The 11,299-nt window shown below is 29.5% G+C and overlaps 2 protein-coding genes across 3 annotated transcripts; one reads left to right on the top strand and one right to left on the bottom strand.

Annotated features, from left to right (window-relative positions):
- Nucleotides 1–576: 576 nt before the first annotated feature.
- LOC106757474 (transcription factor MYB108) lies at nucleotides 577–2,017 on the top strand. 2 transcript variants are annotated; one of them, XM_014640146.2, is made up of 3 exons: nucleotides 577–910; nucleotides 1,027–1,156; nucleotides 1,280–2,017. In XM_014640146.2, exons 1-3 carry the CDS (start codon nucleotides 745–747, stop codon nucleotides 1,812–1,814), a joined length of 831 nt encoding a protein of 276 aa, XP_014495632.1. In that variant the 5' UTR covers nucleotides 577–744; the 3' UTR covers nucleotides 1,815–2,017. The 2 variants fall into 2 exon arrangements, with proteins under 2 accessions (XP_014495632.1, XP_022634711.1); XM_022778990.1 differs by having other exon boundaries at nucleotides 1,027–2,017.
- A 3,233-nt stretch (nucleotides 2,018–5,250) lies between these two features.
- Nucleotides 5,251–8,963, bottom strand: LOC106756983 (gibberellin 2-beta-dioxygenase 2). Its single transcript, XM_022778989.1, has 3 exons — nucleotides 8,281–8,963; nucleotides 5,763–6,108; nucleotides 5,251–5,662 (listed from the first exon to the last, which is right to left on the bottom strand). The coding sequence occupies exons 1-3, from the start codon at nucleotides 8,664–8,666 to the stop codon at nucleotides 5,372–5,374; spliced, it is 1,023 nt and encodes a 340-aa protein (XP_022634710.1). The 5' UTR covers nucleotides 8,667–8,963; the 3' UTR covers nucleotides 5,251–5,371.
- Nucleotides 8,964–11,299: the final 2,336 nt, after the last annotated feature.

Here is an 11,299-nt window from a genome sequence, read left to right as displayed (position 1 = left end):
GTTTTACAAATACATTTTTTATCAACACCAATTTTTTTTTTTTAGTTTAACACCATTATTAATTTTATGCTAAAATTCTGGTTATAAATTATCTCTTTAAATCTTTAAATATTTAAGGATGATAAGGGGGAAAAAAAAGTATTTGTTGTATAAAAATGATTGACCCTCTTTTTAATAAAACATTTTGACTCCTATATTAATTAATATAAGCCGATGTTAATAAATCCTAATAAATGAAATTTTGCCATAAGCATGGTTTGGCAAAATCGCGTAGAACGTGTCAACTGGAATTTTGACAGAAGAAAGAAAGTTGGGTAGATACATTTTTTTCTCCATCTCAGACTCAGAATGCTGACCAAAACTTGCTCTCTATTTGACTCGCTTTCTTAAAAAGAGTATATTTTAAGGTCCACTTCTCCTATAAACGTGTCCAGAAGTCAAATAGTCAACGCTAAATCCCAAGTCAAACTTTATAAAACACAAAAAGCTAAGGAATCAATGAATTAATAATTCATAGTTGCTGTACTATTTAGCAGCCCACTAAAACGGTTTTGGTAACCCAAAAGTGCAAATTCTCCTAAATTCAACCACACGTAATTACAAAACTCTTTATATAATCTCCTAAATTCACTGCCATTCTTACTTAACCGAATTTGCCAAACCATATTTTCAACTCTTTCTTTCACGCATAACAGTAAAACACAGAAGAAATATCACAGAGCATTTAAGTTTCTGATTTCTGAGATGGAGAGGAGTTTAGCAGAAAATGGTTCATCTGGAACGTATGGAAGCAGTGAAGAGGAGATGTCAATAACGAAAGGTCCATGGACAGAGGAAGAAGATTCAGTTCTCTTCGATTACATCACAGTTCACGGTGAAGGCCACTGGAACTCTGTCGCTCGCTACACAGGCATGCAAACATTCATGTCTTTATACATAGAACCACTCATCAATTATTAATCAAATCAAAGTCTTTATTACACACCATCATCTTTGTCTCTCTCACACCCACGTTTTCAACTTCAGGTCTCAAACGAACGGGAAAAAGCTGCAGACTGAGATGGTTGAACTACTTGCGTCCCAACGTTCGACGCGGGAACATAACGCTCCAAGAACAGCTCATGATTCTTGACCTCCATTCCCGATGGGGCAACAGGTACTATACATCATCATCATTATATCATCGCTTGAACGTGGTAATTATAAAATTCAGAGTTAAACCAACTTTTCATGTGTATGACATAGAACACGTTGAAGTGATGTTGTGGTATTTGTTTAGGTGGTCGAAAATAGCTGAACATTTACCGGGGAGAACAGACAACGAGATTAAGAACTACTGGAGAACTAGAGTGGTAAAGCAGGCTAAGCAACTGAAATGTGACGTGAACAGCAAACAATTCAGAGACACGTTGCGTTTTGTGTGGATGCCACGTATGCTAGAACGGATTCAGGCTCAGGCCTCATCATCGGCCCAAGCCCAAACCACCTTAGTGTCCAACGTTCAAGCCCACAGCGACCCTTGTGGTGGAGCCACCGCCACCGCCACTGCCTCGGCCAGTGACGCGGGTTTTCTGTCAGAGGCCTCATCGGCGGTTGATGTCCACGCCCACTCTCTCTCTGACTCCGGCGCGTCTTATAGTTTAATGGGTGGTGGAAGTTGGTGTTCGCATGGTGCAGAAGAAGGTTATGGCAGGGTATGGGAAGAGAGAAACAATGGGTACTCGGAGATAGCAGGAAGTGGTTTTGGTGGTGTTGACATGTGGACGGAGGAGAATATTTGCTTCTTGCAGCAGCAGCTCGCTGATGACTTCTGACGCATTTACAGTTTACAGTTTAACATCGTCTTCCATTGCTTACGTCACCTTGTCGCCCTAAGATGAAAGAATTGCAAAGCTTCTCAGAAACATAATTCATAAACTGTAACAAGCGTGAAACATGTTTTTTCAAGTTAGTTTATTCTAATTAAAAATAAATAATAACAATTAGAATAAGTTTTAAAATAAATAATAACACATTGACCTCTAAATTGTTATTATTTATTTTAAAATTTTAAAAAATTAGAATAGTAAAGATATAAGAGATATGGACTATGAGAGATTCTGAATGTATGTTTATATCGAGTCAACTCATATATTACAAATTCTTATGTCATTAAGTTTGTGGGGTTTTTTTTATATATATTTTTCATCTCATTCATCCTTACTTAATGTAAATATTCTTACTTTACGTTTAAATTCTTCACAGTCGATTTCATTAAAAAAGATTGACCCTACAAAAGTAAAAATCTCCACATGAGAAGGAAAAAACAGATAAGCAAAATGTGTTATCTAGAAGAAGTGATTGAGAAGGCTGACATAAGTTGAGAAATTCATTATAATATGATTTAGCTTCGATGACTTCGTCGTTATAGCTGAGGCACTCACCGCCGCAACCTTTGAAACTAACTTCTCAATTCTTGCTTTTTTTTAGTTGTTCACATTTAACTGGGTTTTCAGCTTTCTTTTGCTTTTCTTATACTCTTCTGTCCCATTCATGGTCACACCAAAATTATAGCCAAAATTTAGATTAAGCACTTAAGTTCCTATAAATGATGGAGTACTCTGCTGCCATACTTTCGTCCTACACAATGTAACATATATTATATGATCATGAACAATTTACATGATATGTGATTATTATTAGACAATCTAGCAAATTATATGTGATATGGTATAATTGATATCTAAGGTGCATAGATTATCTTGCAGTTGTTTTCAAAGTATGATCAAATACTTTCCTTCTACTAAGACTAATAAGTCATTTGTCTTAAGTCCATACTCATTCACATAAAGATCTACAAATACTTATTACAAATAGTACTTATTACGAAGAATATGATTTAGGATTTTTTAATTATGTATTTATTGTTTGTTGATCTGAGTGTCAAAATGCTTGTAAATAGTATTATAAATATGTAATACTTATTAGGAAGGATATGATTTAGGATTCATTAATTATGTATTGTTTGTTGATTTGAATGTCAAAATGCTTGTAAATAGTATTACAAATAATATTTATTGTGAAGAATATGATTTAGGATTCATTAATTATGTATTTATTGTTTGTTGATCTAAGTGTCAAAGTGCTTTTTTCCAAACACACCTATCGTTGATGAGTATTCAAGAAGGACAATGATACTTTGACAACATTATTTATGTGTCATTCTCTGATTGGTCCAAAATTATTTCACAATCAATAATAATAATAATCATAAACACCATCATGGACCAATTACAAAATGACACATAGACGGTGTTAAAATGTTGTCAAAATATCATTATTCAGTCCAAAAAATGAACGAATGCTCCGAAAATCAAAGATTAAAGATATTTGAGAAGTGTTTGAAGTCTTCATATAAATCAATTTTTTAAGAACATTTAGTTTAATTAATACTTTATTTTTATATTAAAATAATTTTCAATTATTTTTTAATATTTTTTAAATTCAATTGAGATCAATTTTATTTAAAATCATGCAATATTTTTCTTAAATGGAACTTATCATGGATTTTTTGTATTTATTTTTCATAATTTATATTAGTGTTTGAGACATCTCAAGCAAAAGTTATCCCCTGCCACTTGTAAAGAGTAATAATTTTGGAATTTCCTTGTGACACGGTTATTGTCTTTTCCCCATCTATTTTATGATTTAATTCTAAATCAATGGGACAAAACTAAAATCATAACAGAGCATATATCAATAATCAAAGTAAAATGTTTTTTAACAATTTTTTGTTGACAAATTTTTTATCACAGTTTATGTGGTAACTTGTGATTCGTCTGTTTTAAATTTACATGTCAATAAAATAGTGACACATGATTTATTATCAATAAATTATTAACATATCATAATAATTTTGGATATCATAATAAGTTATCCCCTGCCACTTGTAAAGAATAATAATTTTGGAATTTTCTTCTTGATTTGTGACACAGTTATTGTCTTTTCCCCATCTATTTTATGATTTAATTCTAAATCTAAACCGAACAAAACTAAAATCATAATAGAGCATATATCAATAATCAAAGTAAAATGTTTTTTAACAATTTTTTGTTGACAATTTTTTTATCACAGTTTATGTGGTAACTTATGATTCGTCTATTTTATATTTATATTTCAATAAAATAGTGACACATAATTTATTATCAATAAATTATTAACATATCATAATTCGTTATCAAATTACAAAAGACAATCGATTAGGATTTAATCGATTAGGATTTAAGGTTTAGAAATCTTTCGTTACAATTCTAATAAGCTTTGTCAAAAATTATCATGGAAAAACAAGGTGAAAATTAATTTTAACAAAGAATCTGTACAAATAACATAAGACAAATAATAAAATTACTGTTTTAACTGTCTGAATCTACTAATAGAAATAGAGAGGTTTAATCACAAATTCTGATAAAACAAAAACTTTGTCTTCCATTATAATGAAGTTTTGCACGGTCATAATTGATTGTGTGCATTTAGTTTTTACGTATTTATTTATTATAATAAATAAATAATTAAATAACACTATTAAAAAAATTAATCATCACATTTCTTATAAACTTTTCACTTAAAATTGTCGCTTAGATTAGAGTGAGAGTGAAAAAGAAAAAGAAAATTGAAAAGTAAGGTTATAAAAATGAAAATTAAATAGAAAATTAACAGAAATTTTCTTTATAGTAGTTAAATTTTTTAAAAAATCACGTTATACAAACAATTAATAATATATCTTTGAATTTATGTTACTACAAATGTGCGATCGTTTATATTTCAATAATAAATAATTTTAAAGGATAATTATATGTAATGAAAAAAAATTATTACGATGTTAAATAAATAGACAAAATAGTTGTTTCTATGTCACATGATAGAAAAACCACATGATTTCATTTTCCATTCGTCTATGTTACCTCATATAATTATGGCACTCACTTACCCAAGTTGTGCCAAAGAAACGTATTTTCCCGAGACGCAGGATGGGGATTCATTATAAAAAAGTTGAACGTAACAAATTTACGATTTCATTATAGATAAATTATGGTTTCTTAAGCATTTTCATGTCATGGTGTTGGATTTATTTTAGGAATATTCTCACCAAATCTGAATTTTCATCTTTTATCTTCTAATTATAGAGAGTCATTCTTTGTAATAATAGTATGACATTTTACATGGAAAATTCAGACAGTGTGATGATTACCATCACATCAGAAATAGCGTGAATTATATAAATGGAGTTGAGTGGTGTCAAATTGAAGGGAGACTTTAAATTGTAAATAAAGAAATCCCTAAGTTGAAGTTGTAAAAGAATATAAAAATGGTCCAAACCCAAGTGATGATATTATTAACATTGAAACTGAGATTGAGAGGAAGAGAGAAGATGGGTATCTATCTGGGCCCTGAAGAGATCAAGCCGTGAATCTCCAAGGCGTAAAGAATATGTTGCTTCCTTGTACTGGGCCCATGTGAAGGCCTTATACACACTCTCATTTTCCGGCGGTGACACCATCTCCGGCAGAGGAGCTATCCACCAATCAAGTGGCGGTGCTGCAAAGTATATCATTGACATCCTTGCCTCCGATGTGTTCGTCAATGCCCTGTGTCTCACGCTCATGAACTTTCCATTTGTCATAACCTTAATTAATTAAAAATTCATCACTCTATGTTAAGCAAATCAGTGCATAATTAGAGTTAAAATTGAAATAATTAATAATAAAAGTGAAAAAAGAAAGAACCTGCAAAACATCGCCAACCATGACAAAGAAATTAGTTGGATCAGGAGGAACAGGAAGCCATAGGCCCTCACGGGTGTAAATTTGAAGGCCACCCACATCGTTGGAGCGCATGATGGTCAACATCTGAGGGTCAGAATGAGCTCCAAAACCAATGCTATTCTTGTTACCCTTCCACTTCACCTTCAATGGAGGGTAGTGATTCATCCTCAGAACAGAATCACTATCAAAATCTCTGATCAGACGGCTAAGACCGGACTTGTCTGCAACCCCCAACCCCTCAACCACCAGATCTAGAATCTCGCACGTTACTTCTTTCACTACTTCCACATATTCCTTCACAACCGTACTACCAAAAACAAAACACAGTAACATGCTTAGGAATAACAACTCATAACAACATCTGATTTGGAAACCCACCCAACCCAACTATGTTTTACAATAAAAGTTCACAAAATAGATGTCTTTGTTTGGGTTTTGTCGCTTACTAACTCGTTACTCATCTAAGATTTGGTCTATTCTGGGGAAACAAAAGGACATCATAGTCACGCTCGCAGGATTGTACGACGACAAACCGAATAGCTTCAATTTGTTGTCCTTTCTACCCAAGGTTCATGAACTCTGAAAGAGTAACATGCTTGTCGTACAATTAACTTTTCTTTTTCTTTTATGTGATGGGCCATTCAATCACAATCACAATCACAATCGTTTTCAGTTAACTCTCTAACATCTTCGACTAAATTACATACATACATATTGTTGCTCCTATCTCAAATTGCTCTATATTCGTTAATATAACGCATTATCCCTTACTGATAGAAAACTTTAATAAATAACCGGATTTCAAGACCAAATATGTTGCTAGCCATCGGTTATAAAACTAAATATATGGTGGAATAATATTTTATAGCTGCTAACAAATATGTAGACATAATAAAGGTGACGATTGTTTGCACTAATTTAGTATGAATATATATATATATATATATATATATATATATATTACCTATTTAATTTCACCATTTAAAAATCAGACTTAAAAAGTAAATTAAAAGTATATAATAATAAATTATTAAATTAAATATTTAATATTTATTTTCGTTTCATTTATATCAATTATATCTCTCCAATTTTCACTTTCCTTCCCTCTTCACATCCAACAAATATAAGATTGAAGATAAGAAGCTAATTAAGTTGGGTTGACTCATCGTAACAAAACCCTATGATGCTACAGATTTTTTAAAGTAAGAAAACTACTCTCTTAAACCTGGGGGTTGGTTCGTTCCAATTACATTTTTAAAACTTAAAATTAGTTAAGTTGAGTTTAACATAAGTTTTAGAATTTTAGCTTATTCAACATAAAAAGATAAAAAAAGCTAAAGCTTATATTTCACTTAAGCGATATTTAAAGAATCTGTTTAATAATATTCTTTTGTCTTTATATTTATAAAAACAATTCAATTTTTTTTATGTACTTTTTATTTAATATGATTTCTATAATTTAAAAAATAATATTGTAATCACTTTCTTTAAATTAAAATAATGATGACTTAATATCTATTAATATAATCACTTTTTTTTATCGTGTTTATTATCTAAGGGCAAAAACAGAAAAAACGAGGATAAATCTAACAAATAAAATTACAATAACTAATTTTAAACCATATAAAGGAAACAAATAGAAAAGAGCTATTATTTTATTACTACAATTATAAAGATAAAAATACTATTAAATCTAAAAACTGAGAAAAAAAAGAAGCTTATATTACAATTAGAAAAGTCCCATGACATTTTTTATTACGTTTTAATATAACCTTATGTTATATATGTGTGTGTAATTTTTATTTTATGTGATTTTATTTGTTATTATATATTTTATTAAAACTATATTGTAATAAAATTATATCTACATCTAAAATGTGAGTAATTAGTTTCAAGCGTAGAATTACTAATAGTTAAGTGTTTTTGTTTTCTTAACTATAATTTAATATTTTTTAGCTGGTTCTTTTGTCAAACTTATATTATAATTTAAAAATATGATTAGAGCTAAAATAAATATACACCAAGAAAATCTCCTTCCCTATACATTGTAGTCGAAAGGGCAATAGTCGAAAAATTAAGAAACAAAGAAAAAGGTCTATAAAAATTAATAAATTACGGTATGTTCACCCACTTTCTTACTCTATCTTCTTTCAAAGATAATTAATAAATTATTCCGGTACATTTTTTAATCTCCGAAAATTTTAATTTAAATGCTCTTTTATTCTTGAACTTATTTTCTATATTCAGTTTAATATCTTAAATTTTGCAAAGTTTAATTTAATCGTTTTAAGCCTTTAATATTTGAAGTTGGGCAAAGGAGATGAAATTGGTTAGTTTATAAAGAAAAATGGCAACATTAGAATTTTTGTATAGAGATTAATAAAGAGAAAGATATAGAAAATATGGAGTTAATTAAGGTTTTGTCGTGGAAGTGTGAGAGAAGTGTAGAAGAAGAAAATGATAGTGAAGAGGGAGGAACCTGAACTTGGTGGAGTCGTTAGCGATGGTTTTGGATATCTGAGCGATGGAGAGAGGGTTAGCATGAAGCAGAAGATACTCCAGGTCACCTATATCTCCATTGGGCCCAATGTTGGTGAAGCCGTAACCGAACGGGCTTGCGGGCCCAGCCCGACGCTTCTCGTGACTGGGTTTTGAGAAAAACTCTGCACCTTCCTCTTCCAATCTTGCAATAACCTCCTTCGGCACGTTGTGGTTAACCACTCTGAAGAAACCGTATTCCTCGCAGGCTTTCACCACAGTTTGCGATAACTGTGACCTTTCCATGGATAGGTCAATGGTCGGGATTCCCATTGCCCTTGTTTTATTGGAAGTTATCTTGCTGGATGTTGGAGAAGGCACAACCATTGCTGTCACGGTACGTATATAAGAGAAAATATCTGTTTTTGATTTGATCGATGCAGAACAGCTACCTATGGAGGGTATAGACTATATAGACTAGGTCTTGTTTAGAGATAACTCGTATTATATGCATATATATATATATATAATCCAAGACACCTATAATCAAAGTTTAATTAGATTAATTGTAATTTGAAAAATTAAATTGAGTGTACGGAGAACATTTACCTTGTTCAAACAGTTAGATGATTCTCTTTTATCGATTTCTCTGTTCGTTTTCATCTCTAATCAGCGAAGGAAGAACGACGGCAAAACGCGAGACGCAAAGCAGAACTGTTGAAAGGTTTCATTCTTCTATTCTTTTTCATAGGAAGCGCCAACATTTATAATATTACGTTAATTTTAGTATGTAAGGATTTTCATTACTTAATAATCTCATAATTGACATTATATATAACTATTGATTCTGTATATCTTTTATTTGTTGTATGTGTATAAGATTTTCAAAGTGAATCGAAATAATAAAAGCTGTTTCACTTTTTATGGGAACAATAAAACATTTTCCTTTTTCATATTTTTCTACACTTTTGGTTCATCACTGCCTGCATTCGCAGCGGTGGATGATGCTTTTGGACAACCTTTGGTTGTATAAATCTTGAAACATGAGAGAGAAGTGTGTACATGATAGGTGATTTGACAGATGAGGAAGAGAAAAAAAAAAGTTTTGGTATTTGTAATTTGTGAATGTTATGTTGAAATATTAACATTCTTATATTTATTTATACATTTTTTATGAGATCAGTTGTTGTATTATTATTTTTTAAATTTATTTGTCCTCTTATTTGTGTCATATCCACCCAAATAGAAAGGACGTTGATATAATTTTTGAAGAATGAGTTCTTACAAATAAAAAAAAATGGAGGGCGTGAACTGGAAACATTGAATACGAACCATTGCCTTCGCTTCCGTCGTCCTCATCAAACAGATAAAAAAAAAAAAAAAGTTTGCAGATTTTTAGGACCTTCTTAGATTTAAACATTCACTGAATAAGAAAAAAAAAAGAGAAGGACCCATATTTTAGGCTTACTTTTTGTAGTATGCAGGACCCATATCTTGATTGAGGGCCAACCAATTTCTTTTCTAAATAAACCAATTAAAAATTTTCTCACTTTAATTTTTAATCTACATATATTTACGTGAGGGTCAACCATATTTTTTTTTTCAAAATAATCAATTAAAAAATATTCAAATAAATTCATCCTTGCTTTAATTCTTAATCAAAATCTCTTTATGGTTTATGTTAAGAAATTCAACTATTTATTTCTCTTCGTGAAATAGTCTTTCATCCCATACGAGAAAGATATTAAAATTTAGTTGAGTAAAGAGTACTGGAGAAGATTTATTTAGATAATTCTTTTAAGAAAATTTTAATCTAAAAAATATAGAAATAAAATACTTTATATATATATATATATATATATATATATATATATATATATATATATATATATATATATATATATATATATATATATATATATATATATATATATAATGAAAAAATATGATAATAGAGGAACACGTGAAAGATGATAAACTTTATTTTTCTTTTAAGCGAAAAGATAAATTATGTATTTATCATATTATAAATAGGATAAAAAGAGAGTTTTTTTTTTTATAGGACGACACTATTAACGTATAAGTGTGAGGATACCTTTGGGTAGGAGTGATAAGTTTGTTTTAATGGATTTAAAATGGTTTGCTAGAGATATAGGAAGATTAATTGTTCATATACGACTGAATGACCAAAATACTTTTCACTTTAATTTTAAAGTTTGCATTTGACAATGATTTTGTAGCGTTGATTACAAGTAAATAATCTATTATGGATGTAATAAATAGTGTCTAGATTTTGAGTGTGATTTACATGGACTTCGATTGTTTTGGTGGTGGAATCGGTTTCATTTTTTTGTGTTGGAAGATGAAATTGATTTTTGTAATAGTGAGATAAGTTACCTAAGAAAAAGATCCTCAATCCGATAAAACTTTAATATATATATATATATATATATATATATATATATATATATATATATATATATAAAAGGTTTTTAATTAAACAAAACTTATTGAGTATCATACCAACACATAAAAAAATATAATTATTTTCTAAGAAAATATGATTAAGATTAACTTCTGCAATTACTTTCTAATTTTTTATCTTTCCAATTTTAACTTAATTTATAATTATAAATAAAAATTTCAATTTAATTTTAATATCATTTTCACTATTTACATTTAAATTTATATCATATTTATCTTCGAACATGTAATAGTGCATATAATATTATATATTATCTCATTTTTTAATATATCATACTTATCATATTATACCAAATTTTAATTTTAAATCACACAATTTTTTAATCCAAACAAAAACACTTTTAACTTCATTTCCTCACATTTATTCACTCTCCTTAAAATTCTCTCTTGAATCCAAACACACGAGAATATGTATGGATTGAAATATGAATTTGAGACAGTGAAGATGAGTTAATTTAATGAGAAATATATATCAAAGTAAGATTATTTGGATAAAGACAAAGATGCTAAAAAATGAAGAAAAATTTATTAAAATT

The sequence above is a fragment of the Vigna radiata genome, chromosome 3, assembly GCF_000741045.1.
Source record: "Vigna radiata var. radiata cultivar VC1973A chromosome 3, Vradiata_ver6, whole genome shotgun sequence".
Classification (NCBI taxonomy): domain Eukaryota; kingdom Viridiplantae; phylum Streptophyta; class Magnoliopsida; order Fabales; family Fabaceae; genus Vigna; species Vigna radiata.
This window is presented reverse-complemented; position numbering and strand designations above follow the sequence as displayed.